This window comes from Lycorma delicatula, chromosome 3 (genome assembly GCF_047948215.1).
Source record: "Lycorma delicatula isolate Av1 chromosome 3, ASM4794821v1, whole genome shotgun sequence".
NCBI classification, from domain to species: domain Eukaryota; kingdom Metazoa; phylum Arthropoda; class Insecta; order Hemiptera; family Fulgoridae; genus Lycorma; species Lycorma delicatula.
This window is the reverse complement of record NC_134457.1, coordinates 136,622,931-136,646,512: the sequence shown is the minus strand read 5'-3', so window position 1 is coordinate 136,646,512 and position 23,582 is coordinate 136,622,931. Positions and strand designations below refer to the sequence as shown.

The 23,582-nt window shown below is 28.8% G+C and overlaps 1 protein-coding gene across 1 annotated transcript in view; it reads left to right on the top strand.

The window, feature by feature from the left end:
• Positions 1 to 23,582, top strand: part of LOC142322032 (ectonucleotide pyrophosphatase/phosphodiesterase family member 5-like) — a 117,683-nt gene that overhangs the window by 91,537 nt on the left and 2,564 nt on the right. The window contains exons 5-6 of the mRNA XM_075360633.1: positions 9,879 to 9,984; positions 19,201 to 19,354. Of these exons, the coding sequence (XP_075216748.1) occupies positions 9,879 to 9,984; positions 19,201 to 19,303 (209 nt within the window). The 3' untranslated portion in view covers positions 19,304 to 19,354. The remainder of the gene's footprint in view (positions 1 to 9,878; positions 9,985 to 19,200; positions 19,355 to 23,582) is intronic.

Here is a 23,582-nt window from a genome sequence, read left to right as displayed (position 1 = left end):
TAATTGTATTTCAAACACTGAAATCAATAAAATCTGAAGAAATACATTTTCAGATTTTTATAAATCTCAATAAAAAAATAAATAAATATTTGTCATAGACAACATTGTATACTCTAAAAACACAAATATCCTGGTTAATTTCTCATCTAAAATTAACACAATGCTATTCCAATATATTTACTTTATATTACCAATAGTGATTACTAAGATTTTTTATGTATAAAATACAGCACACTTTTCTATAAAATATATTTAAACTTAAACTTTCTCATTTTTAAAAAATGTCTTGTGTTTTTGCAAGACTAAAAATCTTAAAAATTTTAAAAGTGAAATATTTAATAGATCTTTGAAGTTTATAAAATACAAATGTTTAGGCAAAATATTGAGAAAAATGCTAGTTTTTGGAATGAAAATTGTTCTTTAGCAAATAGAATTTATGTAAAACTTTATTGAGTGAAATAATCCATCAAATAACAATGTTTTCAACAACTAAAATACTGGAATAATATTATGTAATAATCCTTTATTTCTGTAATTATTGTTAGAGTATTAAGAAAAAAAACTTAAATAAAATCGATTACCCTAGTGTTGAAAGAATTTTACCCAAGTGATTAAGTTCTTAAAATCATAGTAATCTGCAGAACATAAATTAACTCATGAAGCCTACTCATTACAGTCAAATTCAATTAGGTAAGGGTATTTATCTGTTTGTCAATAACTGGCAGATGATAGAGATAATAGAAACAATGTGGAGTAAATGGAAGTAATGTGTTGAAAAAGTCTCAAAATAATTTTCTAAATATTTTACACATCATGCCATTTGAAACTATTTCCATCAGTATTTTCTTATTTAAAACAGAAATATTTCAAAATCTTTGAAATCACTGTTTTGCATTTCTATTACATAATTGAAACTAATTATTCGAGATTAAATTCTTCTTTGTTTCAATTATTATCTTCTATATATATATATATATATATATATATTCTATATATGTATGTGGTATTACTATCTATTTCCATTGGGTTCAATTGCTTTAGTAATAGTGGAATCATTGAATAGATTTGTAAACATTCATCAACAGGAAAATTCTTATTTTGCCCTTTACATCTATCAGCTCAGAGTATAATAAATTTTACAGTTGAGGGAAAATGTAATAAATGTATATACAACAAGAAGCTAATTGATTAGTACCAAGGTCAGAAATAGCTGCTTCCCACATACAGTGAGTAGATTCACAAGTAGATAATTTTTAATAGCTAAATTTAATATCCAGAGACTACATTTATAGAATATATATGTTATAGAGGAGACTGAAGCAGACATTGGGAAACTTTGTTGCAAGTCATTTAGTTTCAATATTTTCTTTAGCCAAAGCTTTGTCCAGTTTTTTCTTACTATATGTTCTTTAGTTGCTGCGTGATCAGTATCTCTTTCTTTATAATGCTCTACTAAGCTTCCCCTTCCTCTGAAATCTGTAACTTCAATTTAAAAAGGTCATAATTGTGTTTAATATTGCAATCAATTTTTTTAAAAGCAATGTTCATTTCTTTGAATTGATTTCCATATATTTTTATATCCATAACACGTTGCTAAAGAATATATTTTACTCAGTCTTAAGTGAAATTGTAGATATTTTTTCTGATTCTGTCTTTGAGAGTAATTGCTCCCTTAATTAGGAAAACTGTTTATATGATTGTTTACTTAAGCTAACTTTTCTTTTGATCATTTATTTGGTGGTGTCATCTCACAATGAGTGGAGTTATAATGCCAATTATAGAAGAATGTTTTTTAAACCCTTGATGGGTTATTACTGTGCATGTTTATTTATTACATATAAAATTGTACTCTTTTAGAAATTAAATTATAATAATAATTAATAGCTTACTGTTTAAAGATATGATTGCCTCTTTAATTATTTATTTACACATTTAAATGTATTAATACATATTAATACAACAATACAATTTATAGAGTTTAGTCATTGTGTTCAGTTAGTTTTGCTATTGGCAACTCATCATTTTTATATTCACAACCAAGTGAAAAATATAAAACACTTATAAACTAAACTGTTACTACTTTCTGCTTGTTAACTTAACTTTTGTTTTCTTCGGTTATATCCATTTAAATTTTCTGTTGTACATTCTTTATCTGAATCATCATTGTGTTTAGAACACTAATTTTGTACTGTGTATTCTTCATATACACAGTAAAAATGGCTTATCTAAACAGTAATTAAACTGACTGCGGCCATTTATCTGGTTGACATGTAGAAATCTATACAATACATGTTATATTGCAAATAATACTGTAATTATTCATGAACAAGACAATATTTTACTACAAATATACAGCCACCATTTATTACTTCTGCAAACTATAGAACTGGGAAAGCATTTTTGTCTTAAAATCCAATACTTTATTTTTTAATTGAAAAACAGTTGTTAAAATTTCTTTATACTGTCAGCAATATACTTAAAAACAATAAAATTACTGTAAGAAAAATAAAAGAGAAAATTATTTTTGAAAGTCAGTTTATTAAATGAAACTCCATAATTATAGGTTATTCAGTTGTCAGTGTCTTGCCTATTATTATAGTGAATGTAATCAGATTTCTATAAATTATACTGCATTTACATACTGTCAGCAATAGTTAATATTAAGAATGATTTTATAATTATGACTTCCATTGAGAGTGTCAGCAAATCATTTATAATACACTGCAGTCTGTAGGATTTTTTCTAGAGGTATGTATTTGTTATTTGTTAATTTTCATATGCTTAAAGAAGTTAGAAGGTGGTGGTAGAAGTTAGTTTTTTTTACAATATAAATGTTACAGTGTAAAAGTTACATTGTAATATATAGTGATAAATATTGAATGTAAAATTGTCATGTATTTTCTTTCTGGGGTTAAGGTATTTTAGGAGAAATATTTAGTTAGAACTATTTTATATCATTTAAAGAAATACATAGAAAAGGGTAAAATAAAACAAGATGTTTAAGGTATTAGTTGAATCATGTTATTATTTATAACAGATAACAGGTATATTATAGAATTTCCTAACAGTACTTTTCAACAGCAAAACATCAATAATAGTACAGTAATTATGTTCCTTCCTTAGGAATACATAATATCTTAAATTGATAATCTATTGAACATTCAAAATTGAAATATTATAAATATTTGCTTTACTCGATCATCACAAACCAACTAAATGCATCAAACTTTACAGCAAGCGATCATACTTGACAATATCATAATTATTTGGTCATTCTTTCTCCACCTCTGTGTTAGGCTGGAAACTTTCTGAAAGAACCCTGGTGTTGGAAAACACATGGCAGACATTATTTATGATGTGAAGAGACTTTCTCTTGCAAAAAAATGGGTACTTACTTAACAAATTTAAATCACTCACATAATTTTGTATGCCTAAATGACAATGAGCAAACTTAAAATGCAGAAAGTCTTAGGAAAAATAGAATATAATTTGAGGCAATTCAAGATCCAATAAATTCAAAGTTTATTAACATATACATAAAAAAAACATAATGATTTCATATAGTGTCTTGTAAAACGTTAAAGGATTATTAGATGATAAATGTCCACTTTTCATTACCATAAATAATATATATTTATATACAAAGTGGTTCAGGAGGAACGGAGAATAATTTGGGAACTGTTTCTAGAGCTTGAAATAAGAAAAAAATTTCATACAATCATGTCCAAAAAACGTTTTGTTATTGAATTACAGCTAGAAAAAAATTTCACCCGGATTTCAGTTCCCCTAGTGAAATGAGGTCATACTGGAATTTTTAAGGCATACACTATTATATTAGGGGTTCACTTGATGGTTCACTCCTTTTATAATCGTTTACTCCTTTTATAATCTCTTAAAATTTTCAGTATGATCTCACTTCACTAGGAGAATTGAAATCTGGATAAAATTTTTCACTAGCCGTAACTCAATAACAAAGCATTTTCGAATGAACTTTTTTCCTTATTTCAAGCTCTAGAAATAGTTCCCAAATTATTTCCCTTTCCTCCTGAACCACTACATGTACAATGTTTTTGTTGTAAAATAATGAATAATAATTTAAATACTGAAATAAAAATACACTTTTACATATTGCAATGTAACTTTTTATTTTTCTATTTTTATTTTATTTAACACAAAAAACTGCCCTCTATCAATTTAATCACTGAATAACAACACATTTTAACTTTGGAGTTTATTTAGTATTTTCCTCAGAATACAAAGTTTAATATCTGTATGTTTACCTTTTAATTTATTAAAAACTTTCATTCCTAAATATGAGATGTATTCAAAAGAATTAATTTTTATATGTAAATTCGGTTATGTAAAATGTCTTGGGTCCGGTTATATAAACTAAGTATTTATTGTCCTCCAGGATTTAAATGTTTAAATCTTAACAAAGAATAATGTCAATAATCACATTTGAAACATATCTTGTAGAATACATTTGGAGGGTTATCTCCAAACAGTGAGTTATTGGATAATTTCTAATAAGCAATAAATTATTTATATGTTCAAATACAAAAAAAAGCCAATAAAGTAATTTGTTAAAAAAAGTGAATTAGAAGAGATGAGTATTCATTTTAAACTTGTTTTTAAGCTTATATTTTCTTTTGTATTGTAAAAAAAACCCACAAGGAAAGATGAAGCTTCTCTGATTATATTTGGTAAATGAGAAAGTTCCGAATGAAAGAAGCAATTGGAGAAAGATTTAAGTGATGACAGCAGAATACAGGCAGAAAAATTCTACAGAAACATACTGGTATAAATACAAGTATAGTTAAATTAATTACTAAAACTTTCGTTATTATTTATTTCTAACTATAAATTAATGTTGGTTTGTTAAATGTTAATAATGTACTAATTTTATTGTTACTGACAATATAATATTAACAGAGTACAGTTCATTGGAACAGATTTTAATCGCATTGTATTGTTTTACAACTATTTAAAATAACCCAACTAATGTTAATATTCAACAGATTATCAGATTAATTTGAGGATATTATATATTCAATAAAGAATAATATAATTTATTATTATTATTTTTAATTTATTCTTTCTTTTTTATGTAGTGGTAATAATAGATAAAAATGTAGATAATAAAGTTTAATTATCAGTGCTTAATTATTAGTAAATAATCAGTTTCCAAATTTACCAATAGTTTTTGCCATTGCAAATGTTACTACTTTCTGCATAGTAATTGGTTAAAATCAGATTTAAATTTTTTTTCAGCAGGAACTTTGTTTTATTAGCAACAAATAGTGGTCAGAGCAAATTTTTATGTGTTTCACATGTCACTCTCTCCTGATAGGTGCTACATTTCCATGTACTCATTGTTATTATTTTACTGTATTAAGTGTCAAATTTCAAACAACTACATCAAGCTATTCACAATATACCAATTACCTGATATATAAAATAGGCAATCATTTTAAAACCACAAACAACATAATTTTTAGTACTTTTTAGGTTAAATATAGCACTATTAAGCAAAAAATGGTTTTCTTCACCCTTTCTTTAATCTATTGAAAAAGGTGTTATTTTGTTCTTTTATATTGGCATATTAAAATATACTGTTGATTTCAACAAATAATGTAAGAATTACGTTCAAAGATTTCAGTATTTGTGTGATTAGGTCAACTTCACCTATTTGTAGAGTAGGTTTATCTAATAACTTATCTGGAAGGTAAACAGTATATAGCTTTAATTAATGGCAAGAATATAATTCATGTCCATCCTCGAAGGGAATCTGTGGCAGTTTTCAGGATGGCTACTGGTCATGATTGCCTTGAAGACCATATTTTCAGGATGAAAATTCTCGCATCTCCTTGTGAGTTATGTGTAGAAGTGAAGAGTCTGTTATGAATTGGGAACATTTAAGAGTATTTAAAGAACTGATTGATTACAGAAAATGTCTGATGGAACATTGTACTGGAAGGCTAAAAATGTAATGACATTGTATTAATAGATTGAGCATTGAATAAATAATAATTTTGTTTCATAATGTCTATGTTATATATCCAGGTAATTTGATAAGTGGTCTCTTTTATTAATCTCAGAGTGAGTTACATTATGGATGGAGCAATATGGCAGAAGTTAATAAAATTTTATTCTCAGCGATAAGTTTTCCTAATTAGACCCTTGATGAGACTCATGCACTTGGTTTCCAGGGAACAAAGGCATAGCTAATCTATGCTAAATTTTGTTGTGCTGGAATTAGAGAACCTATATATAAGCATGTGCATTTGTCTTTATACTTGTTATTTTCTTAAAAAACTGTATATTAATTCTTCCTCAATCAAAATTATACTGTTAAATTTTTATGACATTACATGAAAATGAATCTGCTCACCAAGTTGAAACAGCATATTAGTGCATTGTTTCATAACTAAAAGGGATAAATTAATTTGTTGCATTAGATTAGCTGTTCCAACCGTTTTTATGGCTGCATGCACCTAAAGCATCTCAGGTAAAGGAGTATCTGCTACAGAGACTTTCACTTAGAATAACAATACCCACTATACAATGAATTCTATGCTGAACATAGTGATGGTGACACTTTTACAAATTACTATGAAGTGTATTTTGGAGGGATTGGTGATATGCTGATGAACAACAATATTTTGGCTCAGTGAAGAAAACAAAGTGTTACTACTTTACTTCTTACTTTCTCTTGTGAGCTTGGCATTCTGTGCTTTCATTCTTCTCAAAGGAAGCGCTATTTTTGAGAATTACTAGTAACTCATGTCAGGTCAGCCTGTAGCTACTACATTTATAGCACCTACCCAATAAACAACATATATATAAGCCTTTATTTATAAAAAAAATCTACTTATGTTTAAAACCTGAAAACTTAAAAAAAGATTATTAAATGGTAAAACAACCTTCTTCCTACAAAATTGATAACTGAGAGGTATTCTTCAAGATTGTTCATCAACAATATATAATAGCTTTTTGCCAATGTAAAATTTTCTCCAAGACACAATTACTTGCAGTTTGTTATCTACAGGTGGATAAGGTTGAGTTTACTGAATACTCAAAGGATATAAAAATTAATCTCATTTGGATTAAATTTATAACAAGATATAACTGATGCATTATACCAAATATTATTCTAAATACCCTAAGTTCTGTAGTATTATTAAATAAAATAGTATTATCAAATGTACATTTTAGTACATGTAGAAACTGATTGTAGTGCGACCTCTATGGGATCAGTATGGATATTAACTGCAAGAGATCAAAAATGTTTAAGGCTCAACAATTAAAAAAATATCCAAGTCTAGAGTAATAGAAAAAATACATTTCCATATTATTATCTATCTCTATTAACTTAATTGATCTGCTACAAGTTTTTGATATATAAATTATGATTCAAGTAATTAGGAACAGAATTAAAAAGTTAAGCACGTTTAACCAAAAATACTTTATGTTTTTGCTTTTGATAGTAATTTTCTCTCTTTATTCAAGTACAAATTAAATTTAGGTTAATGTTAATGAAAATTGTAACTAAATTAATGGTAAGAAGATTACTAATCTGAACAATTCCTTTTTACTTGTCATTTGGCAAGAAAAAACTTCTTTTGAAAAGAAGAATTTTTTTCCTATTTTACCTCCTTAAATTTGATTCCTCAAACTTTTGCTACCCCCTAAGCAATCCTTAAATCATCTGTATTATATAAATAGATCCACGTTATTTACCCTTTTAATGAGATAGATCTGACGACTTTTTATTCCAGTTGTCAAATTTGAATTCTTGTGTCATTATGAAGTGGATTTGTTGACAGCATAAATAAATGTAAGGAATATAAATGTACAGCACTGATTAGTTCTTTTACTGGTATCATTTGGTGCACTGTATACATTGGATCTGGTACCATCAACTGTATTTTATGCTGCCAGCTACACATTCAGTGCAACATAAAATGTGTAAGTTCCATAACTCTAAGAGACAGATATATTACAGTATTTAGTTTAGTAACAGACCACTTGCAGATAATTTGTTTAATATTTTTACCATAATCAGTATGTGTTTTTAGTTTTTTGATTCAGATACCTATTTCAAAAGTAATCGTCTCTCTGATGTGTGGTTTTATTGCATAATACAAACCGCTTCCCCATATCTGTATCAGACTTTAGAGAGATTCATGATGTACATCATAATCCTTCTAAACTGTTTGCCACTTTAAATTTTCCTTCTAAACCATTAAACTAATTTTTAGTTTATACAAGTAGTTATCCCATTCTTTTTATGAAAGAATTATTATCTTTTATATGAAAGAACATTGCATTATTGGCAGGTAACAAATTTGGTAACTGATTATGTAGTGTTATCTTTCAAATAATTTTAACAGTTTTTTAAATATTATTAACAAATGAATTTTATTATTAACTAATGACAAGTGACTGCATATTTTCTGATGAGCCATATCATCCAAACTAGCGTCATACTAGTGTGTGTATGTGAGTTTGTGTATATATGTAAGTGTAACAAAGCTATACTTGTATATGTACAATTGTGCATATACAAGTAGTTGTCACAGTAGCTGTATAGCTACTGTCTCTAAAATTCATTCTTGCAAAAAACAAATGAAATTTGAGAAGCTGATAAATTTTGGCGTTTATGAAACCGCAAACTAAATTAAGACTATTCATTTGAACAATCACATAAAGAAATGATGCAAAATCCCACACGAGGGTCATGGTTAAAACAATCTGAACACTTAGAAATTTTTTTTTGTGAATACTGTTTTTTACCATGTCAAATGATAAATACATTTGCAAAACTGTAATTAAAACTATATGTAAAAGAACATGCTTAAGAAAATATAATACAGGTTGTACTCATTGGTGTTGTCCATTACACTGTGATGCAATTGTTTTTGTTTTAAATTAGAATTCATTTGTCAAAAATTATAGTTTAAATTAGTATAATCATATTCATACCAAAAATAAAAATTGATGTCAATGAATATTTTAAAATAATTTTTACTGTATTTGGGTGTTTACAAGTACCCTAAAGTAATTTATTTGTTATATGTCATTAAACACAAAATAAAATATATGTGATTATTTTTTATATATAGTCTAACTGATAGTAAACTATTAGTAAATTATTACTAAATTGACAGTGAATTATTTATATGAACTAAATTATTTATTAAAAAATAATCTTCTTAATAAATTTAAAGTTATTGTAAACACATATTTACACTTTTAAAAATATTAGATATATTTTACCACAAAAATAACTTACCATAATGGATGATACTCACTCGGGCTATATAAAATGAAAATTGTCCATATAATATTAGCTCGTGCTATGTAATTATCTATCTAGGATGTGTGTTCATTTACATCTTGCACTGCTATCATCCTTTTGTATGTTGGAATCAGGAAGGGTACCTGGCTGTAGAAATCCTCCTAAGTCCCTTTTACATCTTTCCAACAAATTTTGAGAAAAATAGGTATAACAGACACAAAAAAATATAAGGAAGAGAACACACTTCAGCAAGCTGTCTTTGATGTTATACAAGTAACAGAAGTTTTGTTTGTTTAATTTTTATTTTGTTAATTTTTTCAGAATTAAAAATAAACATGAATATGGCCTGGTATCAAAGAAGAATTTTCAAATATTTTAAGAATCACTAGCTAATAAAAAGTAATTGCTTCTAACGTTTTCATCATCTATGAACTTTTTTTGTTCAAATACAATACAAATATAAATAAATAAATAAATTTATATATATATATATTTGGTTTATAATACATATGTAATCATGATTTTAAATATATCATTCATTTTTATTCTTTTATAATTTAATATACTTTTGTTTCAGGTGCTCTTGTTATTGCTTTTTTAATGATCATATTAATATTAACGAGTTATGCTTGTTACATAACAATAACTAAAACGAACAGCTGTATGTCTTGCAAGAATTACAGGTGAGTTTATTCTTTTAGATACTATTTGAAAATCATTTATCGTACTAGTTTGATAACACCTTATTTTACATCTATTATTAAAAACATTCGAACATATTTTTTTTATGCCCAATAAGCTTGTAATTGACAAATCTAACAATGTAACAATAAATTTTTCACAGAACAACTTTTTTTAGTTTCAAACAACAACTTCTAATAAAGGTGGCAAAAAGTTTTCAAAATAAACATATTTTTACTACATCATTTGTAATTAATTTTTTATTATTGTCATTGTTAGACATTAAAAAGAAATAGCATTTCTACTTTCATTTTATCATATAAAATCATATGTTATTTGTAAAGAATTTATTTTAAAAATGACATGTGTAATTTTTTTCTAATTTAATTTTGGAAATTTATTTTGTTTTTTATAGTGTTTAACTTTAAAAAAATGCATGATATAATTTTCTAAAAGACTGTGCTCCTTTTAAACAAAAGTTTTAAAACTGCACATGGTAAAAGCATGCAAAAAGAATAAAGTGGATCTGTCAGAAACTGATGATAAAAAAGAAAGTAAATCTTTATTTAATTTGACTTTCTAAATATTTTTTCATAAGAAAATTACAATATTTGTGAAATATTTATCATTGACTATACTCTTTTATTATTCCAATATGTCAGTTGGTATCCTAGTTCATTATTTAATGTCAGTAGCCATCCCCCAGTTTATGAAAAAGATACAAAACTCTTTGTATGGAATTGTGCACTTCACAGTTCCAGTGGTGTGGTGTTTGGCTTTTGTGCATACGTGCACATAGGAAGCTGCACACGAGGCTGCAAGGGAGAGAACACTGTTGCTCCTGCAATGCCAAACCTGGCATGCTGGTAGAAGGTGATTTTTTTTTTTTCATTCCGCGTGTGTTGTGCTTAATAACCCTCCTGTTAAAGCCCATCAGGGCTAGGAACGGGGGTTGGCAACTGGAACGTCACTAGGCGGGTGTCTTCCCCTACGGGGTTGGGATGTGCTTAATAACTGTGTACCATATTTTTGAATGTGATAAAGTGTAGAATTATATTATTACCCTGGTTCCAGCTATTCTATTTGATTCATTTTATTTTTTTATTCTTTTGTTTTACAGAAAACTTTAACCATGGCCTTGAAAAGGCCCAGAGAAAAGATTTTCTGGAGCAGCACCCCCACTAATTTTAGCTATTAGCTGCCACTGGTAACTATCATTCATAAATAGCCCCGTAGGTCAATTAGTCAAAGATGGTGATGTTTTTTTTAATTTTCAAACTAAGCAATTTAATTTTTTAGTAAGTAAAACTAAAGAAAAATTTGAAATATTGTTTATTTATTAGAACTGATATATATATATATATATATAAATATCACCAAAGAAAAAACTTTTTAGGGAGAAAACATTTTCCGAACTGCTACAGTCTATTAGTTTTTAACAACTTTTTCTTAATTTTAAGTATAGAACATAGTTGAAACAGTTTTTGAAATCTTGTCTAAGTTCATGTTACTTTAAAGAATAGTGTAGTTAGATTACTGATTACAGAATAACAAATTTTAAAGCTATTTCTTTTTGTTATAATAGACCTTTTTTATCCTATAATACCAAAAAATTTTTAAAATATGGGGAAATTTTCACCTCTTTACTTCCTTGTATGAAGTAAATGAAGTATTGCAATCGCCAAAAATTTTGGTTTTCAGATTTCAATGGAATTATTCATTTTGACCATCCCTGAATCCATTTTGACTAGTTTCCGTGTGATGTCTGTACATACATATGTATTTATCTAGTATGACTCAGAAATGATTAGCTATAGAATCTTGAAATTTTGGATTTAGGACTTGTAACATCTAGTTGTCACCTCCCATTCTGATTGCAATCAACTGGACCAAAAGTGTCTAATAAAGCCCAAACTGCAGTAAGCCCTGATTGAGAGATTTTCAATGATATATCATAAGTGGTACTTATTTTCATTGGTTCCAGAGTTATAGCCAAATTAAATTTTAATTAATGACATATCTGGTCTTACAAGGGCAAAGTACATCGTTCAAATCCAACTTCATATACATATTTTTTTTTTTTTTTAATTTAAATATATTGATTTATTAACAATTATTAACCTCTGACTGTAAAAAAAATATACAATAAATAATAACAATAAAAAAAAATCATAAGTTATTAGTGAAATAAAATTTTATAAACTTTTCATTTTAATTCAAAAATTTTTACAGAGGTTAATGATTAATAAATCAATATATTTAAATTAAAAAAATATATATGTATTTGAAGTCGGATTGGAACTGATTTGTCCATGGTTACAGATCCGATACATTTCTCACTTACACCACATAACTACTTGAGCAACGTGAAACAAAATTAATATATAAACTATTATAAAATGCTAATATGGACACCACAAAAAAAATGTGATGCAATGTGGCCCACCACAATGCAATTGTGTAATTGTCCACTTTATTGAAGAATTGGAGGATCGTATCTCACCTTCAAATGAAATAAGTTTGAATGAAGTGCAGCAGAAAATGTCTACATGTAATTTAATAGGCATACAAGGAAGTCATGTATCCACATCAATGATTTTTTTTTTTCTTATGACTATACTGTAAAAATTTTATAATTCATTAATTTAATTTAATTTCTTATCATGCAGTTCATCAATTGGCAAATAAACTTATTATCAAAAGTGAGACAGATAATTAAAAAAATGAATAAATAATAATAGTAATAACTTGTTTGTTAAATTAAAGCTATTAAATTCTAATCTGTGTAAAGAAAACATACATCAGGGTACTCATATAGAGAATTAGCATTTTAGTTAATATTCTTGTAAAAAAAAAAAAGTAAACAATAGAAATGTACCAGAATCTAAAAAGGTTAATTTATGAACTCATCTCTTTCTATTAATGATCTCTTGTGTCACTACAGCTGAAGTATTTTCTGTTTTCATTGGATTTTAGTTCCAGCAATATTTAGAAATGGGAATACTCAGTTAGATTAACTGACATGTACTATATCGTGGAAGTTTCCAGAAGTTACCTCATGGAGGCTTCTTTGTGATGTATAGACTGTTGCATCTCTTGTATGCATGAATGCTTGTAGCTTATTACATTCTTTGATCCCCAAAGATCTCAGTGTTCTGATTAATGTTTTCATTTTGAATATGTTTATATTTTGGAATTTTTTAATTATATTTTTGTCTCTTTTCCACTCAATCTCCAGTAAATACAAATTTACCAGCTGCTTGATAATTATTCTTACTTTATGAAACTAATAAAATTTTATTTAAAATCATCTTGTTCTGTTTTTGTCAAATTTATTAAGTTATTGGTTTGTTTGTTAAGTTAAATTAAATTTCCCTCAAAAATAAATAAATGAATGAATTCTGATAGTACTAAACACTCAGTATGCAGTAAAATAAGTTGCAGTTATCTTATTCAATGGAAAATTGTTAATTAATTCTCACATTAGTTATTCCTTACTAAATTTACAAATATTTATTCTTATATCACAGCAATATTATTACATGACATAAATGATCATTATAAATACAGTTTTCAGTACGTACTACTGGTTAGTACCTATATATGGTATGAATGTATAACTTACTAATATAGTAAGTTAGATTTAACTTACCTGAAGAGTATTCATTATCGCCGAAGACACTAAACAAAACGTAGGCTTAAAATACACACGAAAACCTGTACTTTAATCGCATTTTTTTCTCTCTAATAATCAATTTATTGCACAAAAATCGTTAATGAGTGAAAAATACAAAAGGCTTAAACTTAATATGAATATTAAAACACATCATTGTTGGATATTAAAACACGTTTCAGTTTTAAATTCAAGGATTGTGTTTTTAAAAGTTTTTCAGATAAAATAAAAACAATATTAAAATTGTAAAAAATAAAATAAAAAGTAAAGAATAATTAGCTCTTTCGTAATAGAAACTGAATTTAATTGAAATCGATTAAAAAAATTGTTGATGGTTGTCTGACGTTTATTCTGATGCAGTGTAGTCAACCATTTTTCTATATCTGCCACCGCGGAAAAAACCGAATCTGGTACATCATCTTTTGACTCAACGTATCGTCGAACAGAATCAACGTTATTCGTAACTCCCATTAAAGTTGTGAGGCGGTACGCAGGGTAGTTCATCATTGTCGTTATCCGAGTCAGTCTCTTTAGTGTCATTCTCATTGCCTTTGCGTTAATCGTGTAGATTAAAATTTCTTCGTCGTAGGATATTCGGCTGCTACCATATCTTCGTCTATATAAACATAAGCCTGAAAAGTTACGTCGCTGGGTACATGCGAGACGTAGGTAACTGACTGCCATTCATTACCATCGTCATCATCACCATTATTGTTGCTAGAAGAAAGAGTTTCATTGTTAGTTTGTTCACATTCCGAAAAAATAGCAGGTTGTTGTGGGTTTTTAAATCCAACTTTTTTTAAAACAGTTAAGAATTGTTAGCTGTCACATCATTCCAAGAGTTTTTAACTTCCTAGAGACAATGAAGAAGATTAATTTCTGGTAACGTTTTCATTATAATCCTTTTCCTGTACATTTGCTTCAAATTTTGTGTAATGCCCTGATCCGTTGGTTGGAGTTTAGTGGTAACATTTGGTGGAAAGAAAACGCATTTATCGATAACAATTCCTGAGCAAACGATTTTACATGTGCCGGGCAGTTGTTAGAAAAAAGAACAATCTTTCTATTTTTCGAATGATGATGATCCGATTTGAATTACCATTTTTCGAAGATTTCACTAGTAACCCAAGCTTTTCTATTGGCTTCGTACTGAATAGGCAAAGATTTAACGTTAGCGAAACAACGTGGATTTTTCTATTTATAAATTAAGAGAGGTTTCAGCTTTTCTGTCCCCGGCATGTTCGCCTAAAAGAACTGTGACGCGTATTTTACTTCGTTTCCCACCATGACATTTATCGTCTTTAAATGTTAAAGATGGTCAGGTAAACATTTGTAAAACAGTCCAGTTTCGTCAGCGTTAAAAATCTCCGATTCGTTGTATGTGTTCATAATTTATTTTACCTTACTGTTTATCCACGTATTACAAACTTCTTCATTTACACTAGCACTTTCACCACAAACATTTTTAAAAATTATTCCATGCTATCTAAATTTATTAAGCCAATCCACACTAGCTTTGAAATCCATACGATTGAACTATCTCGCAAAGTACTCGGCTTTTTCACGTAAATTTGGTCCAGTGATAGGTAAATTTTGATCGCGACTGTTTTTAAACCTCTCAAAAATAGAATAAGAACACCCTTGTTCAAAGTAGCAAACAAACTCAGACATACGAAAACTGTGCATACTAGTTGAGTCGGTTATAAAGATATGTTGACCGACACTTCTTACGACACACGAGTTCCGGTGAATTCTGACGCCTGATGTATAAGATTTCGCTTCCTCTTTACTGTTTGTTGATTCTTCCTTTTTTGTTATCTCATAGTAACGGAAGTGAATCATGCTTATATCTCTGAACTGAAAATAAGATTAGTATTATAGGCCTAAACCCACTGGGTTGGTCAAGTGGTTGCGTCTTCCCAAATCAGCTGATTTGGAAGTCGAGAGTTACAGCGTTCAAGTCCTAGTAAAGCCAATTATTTTTACACGGATTTGAATACTAGATAATGGATACCGGTGTTCTTTGGTGGTTGGGTTTCAATTAACCACACATCTCAGGAACGGTCGAACTGAGAATGTACAAGACTACACTTCATCTACACTCATACATATCATCCTCATTCATCCTCTGAAGAATTATCTAAACGGTAGTTACCGGAGGCTAAACAGGAAAAAGAAAGTCAAAAGTATTGTAGGCCTAATATTAAACTTGGGTTTTTTATTTTTTGTAATAAACTAATCAAATTTTTTACTTCGACTTATAGGATTTCTGTTCGAGTTAAAGGAATTAAATCTCCATATAACGTAATGCAATACGGTCGGGAATTAGAATAAATTTCGAGTTGTAGAAATTTTCGAGTTATAGGTATTCAAATTAATATCTGCTCTTATAATTCTTGATGAATACCGATGTTAAAATCAAAAGATTATTAGTTAATATTTACTTGCATCACAATTTATAATTGAAACATTCCAAATAGTTTTATATGTTTTAAATATAATTTTATTTATTTATGCAATACAATAAATTTGATATATAATACAATAAAAGTTATTGTAATTGTATAATACAATGAAGTCATATTACTAAATATATATAATAATAAAACGTACAAAAACACTGATTAAAATTGAATGAGTGTGAGAGAAGTACTCAAATTTCATTTGTAAAAGAACTAAGGAATTTTTATTAGACTTTAGATGGTGTGAAACAATTTTTTTCAGAAATAGTTTCACATTAACCAAATATGATTAGTATTGATTCATATATTATCATGTGTTCTTTTGTATTAATTTGTATTTACAGACTGATTTTAACGTTTTAAGTGTTTGAATAAGACATTAAAATTTTTGATACGTATCTTTTTGCTGTTTCAATAGCCAGAAATTACTTTATCAGTTACACTTACAGATTGTGTAAATACACAATCTTTGTAGTTTAGTAAATACTAAACTACAAAGTTTTATAAAGATCTCTGATTTATACATACTTCAGTATTTAACTTTTTTGCATTGAACATTTTTTGCCAAAAGTTATATAATTTTTGCTAATTTTATTTTAAAAGTATTCCTTCGTATACATTTGTTTATTAGCATAAAAATTAATTTTTATTATTAAACAATTTTTTTGTAATTTAAAATATAAATATATATATACTTACTGTAAAAACTGTAACAATAATATAGGATGTTAATTTTAAGCTGTCAATAAATAGTTTTCTGAAGCTGTAATATTAATATTAGCATTATAAAAAGCTTTACAAAGGGAAATTCATTTATTTTTCCCTACATACTAAAAATTCAGTATTAATATATCTTACAAATCACCCATTTTAGCTGTATAGAGCCAATTTTATTTTTTTTAAGTAGCAAATTCTACTTTTTTACCAGTTTTCAATAGAAAACATCATTTTTAAGATTTTTTCTACATTCTTGGTATTTTTCTCTAAATGAAACAATTCAAGAGCTACAAGCTCTCTCAAAGGAGGAAAACCAGTGTGGCATCCAGCATAAATTTTTTCCACAGTAAATCATATTTTTTATCTACTTTTCTTATAGGAAATGTAATTTAAAGACAATTTTTTTTAATAAATATTTTTTCCTAAATGCAACCATTCGGGGCTGAACCTGATCTCCATTTAAATATATGTTTCAACATACAGGATATTGCTGTTTCAAAAAAATAAAGTGGGTCTCCATACTGAAAAAATGGAATTGAATTGTAAAATGACAACATCATACTTTTAATTTTTAGGGGAAAAGTAAGTGAATTTCTCCATTCAGAGATCCTAATAATGAAACATTTAAAATTAGCATTCTGTGTAATAACAACATTAACAAATAATAAATAAATTCATAATAATATAATGAGTAAATGATGTAGGAATAAATGCAAAGCAGCTCAGCGATCATCCCACATCAATATTAACACGCCCATACCTATGAAACTTTCAAACAACTGATACAATGGATCCATTGTTTTGCAGGTGTGACCATGGAACCAACAGCAAGCCAGCATGTGGTTAAAATAATAGTTACAATAATATAAGAGCAAGCACTGCTTCCTAAAGCAATAGGAAACTAAATAATTAATGCCTGTATAAGGCCAACAAATATTTCAATAAAAAAACAAAAGACGAAAAACACAACATTACATCAGTGACACTTTAAGATTACATTACAGAGATTATAATAATATATATATATATATATATATATATATACATCAAAAACTGGAGAGGGATTATGTACATCTAACCTCTGAATTTCCTGGCCTGTCATTTGGTGAAGCAGTTTAGCTGGAAAGATCAAACTGTTATTGAAAAGTAGCAGTGATTTTATGTTATTCAGCAGGAGCAACTGCTTTAACACATATTTTAATATTCTCTGGTCTGTATGGCTGTAGCTGTTGGTGAAAATAAAAGTAGAATCAGTATTTATAGCCTTGAATTTTTTTTACAAACGTATTATTACTGATGTGATTACCATTCTTCCTTAGGTAGCATTCTGCAACATAAGATTAAGTAGTTGGTGTCATCTGACGCATGATTGATAATTATTTATTAGGCTTCAATAAAGTGGTGTGTGGTGCAACTTGGAACAGAAGCTGGTTGTTCAGCTTACTGCTTTGCATGTCATGTTTTTATGATGTGTTACAAGATTTAATAAAACTAGAGTGTTCATGCAGAACAATGAACAATAAAATATAACATTTTTTTCCAACTTGCATCTGCTCTTTTGCAAGAGCAGTGACAAAATAGCAATGCTATTTTTTTTTGTGGATCACTACTCTAAATTAGTAGTTTTTTCACATAGCCAATAAGATATTAATTTTCTTGTATCCATTTCAAAATGCTTTTTTATTTTACAAATTTTTACTTCTTAAAATGAATAATTAAATCTCTAAGGTTTTTTTTTTATAAATAAAAGTGTAATCATAGAATACTGATTGCACTACAGGTCATTTAACTTTAAAAAAATTTGCCTTCTTGTTCTAGATCAGTGAGTATCCAACTCCAGCGTAAATACTTTTAATGAACACTTGAAAAAAATAAAAATTGCAATGTTAATATGGAAAAATATTTGAAAACAATAATCTTGTACATTAATTTAAATTTGGTATTTGAGAATTATACCAAAATTTCTCATCATGAGTCTGAAAATAATTATGAAGCTGTATTGTTGATTAAGTACTAGTATAATTTAATTTAAAAAAGAAAGATATGCTCAGAAAAAAGATGTACCTAGATGTGTTCAAAAAGAAAGATGTGCCTAGATACAATTTTATTTGGGGATAAGTCTCCTTTATACAGTCCTGAAAGTATTTAGTTGATCAAAAAACCAGTCACTAGACGAACAATATTGTTTGTTCAAAAGTATAGTTCGAATTGAAATTGTCTTATTTTTAAGTTTATTTTATTGTCACTTGCAATTTAAATCAGTAAAATTAGCAGAGCTACGTCTGTTTATACTTTTCATAAATTTTAATACATTTTTTATTGTTAATCAGCACATAAAATAAGTTTTATTTTTATGTTGTATATAGTAACAGTGGTAGAAGAAGAAACTGGAATGATATTGAATATACGGCACTGGAAGATTATCATTTACTAGCAGTGTTATCCGAGAGTGATGATAATACAATGTAGCAGCTAATGCAACACAATATATTAGTGTAATCTAATTTCTATCAATGCATGGTAATTAAATTACATTATCTTTTTTCAATAATAATTTTAATTTATGTAAATTGTTTTTTAATGTAATTTTTAATTTTTAATCTATGAGGTTTCATTTCATAGAAAAACACAATAAGTTTGTCAACCAACATTCACTTTGGTTTGATGTGACTTCTATTTGTAATATGACATACATTCCACCTGAAGTTGATTTTATTCCAGACTGAAACCACCAACTCGGACATTACCTCTGCAGCTGCAGCATTAATTCAGTCTTAGCTCAACAAGATCAGCAGGCAAAGGTAAATCCCACTAGGTGGGGTTTACCTAACTAAGGTAAACTCTAAACCCACTAAGGTAAAGAAAGTATAAACCAGATCTTTAGCGAAACCCCACTAGAAAAAAATCTAGCAGGGTCAAATCTGGAGAGCAAGGTGGTCATGCAACAATCCTGACCATGGTGTTCATGACTAATCCACCGAATAGGGAATCAAGAATCAAGAAAATCTCGGACTTCTAGGTGGTAGTGACGTGGTGTCCCATCTTGCTGATAGTAATGGCATCCATCTTGGTCATCATCATATAACTGAGGAAATAGAAAATTTTAAAGCATATCTCAGTCATAGACAAAGATGGTTGATCTGACCTTGGAGTGACCTCAAGGCCAAAATTTCCTCTTTCAAATTCTCAGTACCACCTAAATATTGTTGCTTGATGAAGACAATCCTCTGCAAGCACAAAAGTTATTTCCTCTAAATATTGAACATTTAACCTAACCCACCGGGTTTATTTTTACATGGATTTGAATACTAGATCATGGATACTGGTGCTCTTTGGTGGTTGGGTTTCAATTAACCACACATCTCAGGAATGCTCTAACTGAGATTGTACAAGACTACACTTCATTTACACTCATACATATCATCCTCATTCATCCTCTGAAGTATTATCTGAAAGGTAATTACTGGAGGCTAAACAGGAAAAAGAAAGAACACTTAACCTACATCCAAAATTTCCCAGTATTCAGTTTTCAATGACAATGACATCAACTACCTTTTTCACAAACACACACACACACAGCTAAAAAGAAATGACACTGAATCAATGACTGGAGCGGCTACAGTGCAGGTTGGGACCTGTGTAAACACATGCTAACTTGTAACCACCAGTGATGATTCATTCTTTCATATTGCAAAACTTTTGTAGTCCCTTTTATACAACAATCACAACTCAGAAGAATGAACCCAGACTATAGTGTATGGTAACTTTAGTAGAAACTTTAATAGGAAGATTTCAGTACAAAAGTCCTAGCTGATGATAGCCATGACCAATTTCCATTAATATTGTCATAGGAAATCTGATTCTACAGTAAATAAAATTCATATGATGGATATATACGATGGCTATTCAGAAAGTAAGGAACGTTTCCACCTGACGCCGCCAGGCGCACGCCAATCGCGTATATATTGGTGTGCTCGTGCACGGCACCTCAGTCAGCGTCCAGCCGTGACAATGGGAACATCTGCCCGTTTTTTTTATATACAAATTTGAAATGTGAGCTGCAATCGAAAATCCCGCCATTTGTGAGGTGCGGTCTGTGATTCGTTTTTTGTTGGCAAAAAAACTTAAAACCAATAGAAATTCATAAGGAACTGTGTGAAGTGTATGGGAACAACGTAATGAATGAAAGTTCTGCCAGGAAGTGGCGCATTCAGTTTAAAAATGGCGGAACAAACGTTCACGATAAAGAGAGGAGTGGACGTCCGAGCATTGTGATTGACGATCTGGTCTCCAAAGTCGAAAAGATTCGTTAAAAACGTTTCTCTATTTTTCCCACAAGTTTCACGGACTTTATTGTTTGAAATTGTTTCACAGAAGCTAGGCTACCACAAATTTTGTGCAAGATGGGTGTATCACTGAGTGGTTGAGATCACAGGCGGCAGAATTCTATGATACAGGAATTTCAAAGCTTGTTCACCGCTATGATAACTGCCTGAATTTGTATGGTGATTATGTTGAAAACTATTATTTTAGTCCCTCTTTCACATGTATATAATAAAAAGTTTTTCTTGTACTTGGTTTTTTAAAATTCCAAAATGTTCCTTACTTTCTGATTAGCCCTCGTATTTAAGCATTTTACAATTTAGTATGATTTAAGGAACCATATGAAAAAGATAATGAGAGAAAATAGACACCAATTAGATTTACAAAATAATGAATTTTCTTCTTTTGAAAGCATTATTATTGTGATTCTTTACATTTTTAATATCATTCATCAGGAAAAATCATTCATTCAGATTCCTGAAATCAATACTCAATAGAATATTGCTCTAGAGATGATATGATAATAAACGATAATTTCAAAGAGTTAGCAGTAAAACTGCTCAATAAAGAAGTAAAGAATTACAACCAAAAATGATCAGTACATTTATTATGAATGAAACAAACCTTCCTGTGCATTGAATTACAAACATTTTGAAGAAAAGATTAGGATAACTGAGGAAGTATTGCTTCTAAAACAGACTAATGAACCTAATCCTTAAAGAAGAAGATTAATATGTAGTATGGCCATGAATTTTTTTTTTTTAATATTATAATAACTTAATAAACTGCCCTAATACAACAGTACAAATATTTTTAAATTATTTTCTCTATCTTTTATTTTTGCTAGATGCATGTATATGTTTCTGAATTCACATTTTTATTCCACGTATGTTCAGATAAACAATCTGTAAATGACAAGTTCATTTTACTTATTAGTTTGTAAATGAATTCACAGATTAGTTTGTATGTATAAATTTACAAACCAGTCATATATTACTATTATTTTAGTTACATCAGTTTATTTTATATATTTCATATTAAATTTATTTGTATTGTTCTTATCATTGAGATTGTAATTGTCTTATGCTTTTAGATGGTTTTTAAGCTTTATTACATTCTTTCTTATGGCACATATGTATTTATATTATTATTTATAATGATTTGCTACATTTTTAAAAAGCTATTTTCCTTACCATTATTTTGGTTAAATAATTTTTTGGGTCATAAATTCTCTGTGAATATTATCAATAAAGTCTTTGCTGTGGCATTTTGGTTTATATATGCCAGATAATTTTATTATAATAATTTAGTAGACTTTAATGACCATACATGATTTGAATTTTTATTAATGGTTATATTTTGCTTTTATGTAAAACATATAAAGATTTTTGAAAAGTCCTGCACCACAGGCAAAATCACAGTATTTGTTTAATATGTTCTCTGTCAAATACCAGAATCTGTATGTGGAATTTCGGGTTGTTTAACACCTGATAGCAAAATGATTGCCTATGCAATTGTTCTCAATCCTGGTGCATAGATGGGCCACATCATAAATCTTCACACTTTACACTCTTGACTTCAGATACTCCCAGAATGGAAAGTTCACTGGATTCAAATCTAGCTACCATGGAGCCCAAACAGCAAGTCCTCTGCAACCAATCAAGTGTTCAGAAAAAGTTTCATCCAGTCAGTTTCATACAGTAGTTGTGTAGTGTGATGGGGGCTCCATCTTGTATGAACCATTCAGGACACTGCAATGATATCATTATTGAATCATTGTGAGTGGGCTTTAGCCAGTCTCTAAGCATTTGTAGGTACTTTTCACCACTAACACTTTTTTTTTTCAAAAAAGTATAGGCCAATGATTCGATCTTGCCAGATGCCACACTATAACACTACATGATCAGACCCCTTGCTGTATGGAGGTATCATACCAATGGGGGTTCTTCTGTAAACAGTAGCACAACCATTTTTTCTGTTGACTTCACTGCTTACATAAAAATTAGCCTCATCAGAAAACCGTGTAGAAATTAGAAAGTCTATATTTCCATCCTAGATTCAGGATCATCTTCTGACAAGTGTTGCTGGAATTGGAGTTTGAATGTGTGAAATTTTTCCTTCCCCCGGCAATTGTGGGAGTGAGGAACATCCAGTTCCAGGCTGGTTAGCTGGATTGACTTCTTTTGACTGCCGTAGACATTAGTGCTCACAGCTTCTTGTACTGTGTCATCAGTTTGTGGTCATCTCAACCAGGGGAAATAGGCAAAATTACCCATCATCTTAAATTTGTCAAGTAATCTTCCCACCATACTCTGATACTGGTTAGTGTATGGGTTGACTTCAGTTAAACTCATTACTAACATCACGATAAAACATCACCTTCATGGCACACAAGATGATTTCCACATGTAACTTCTGTGACAGC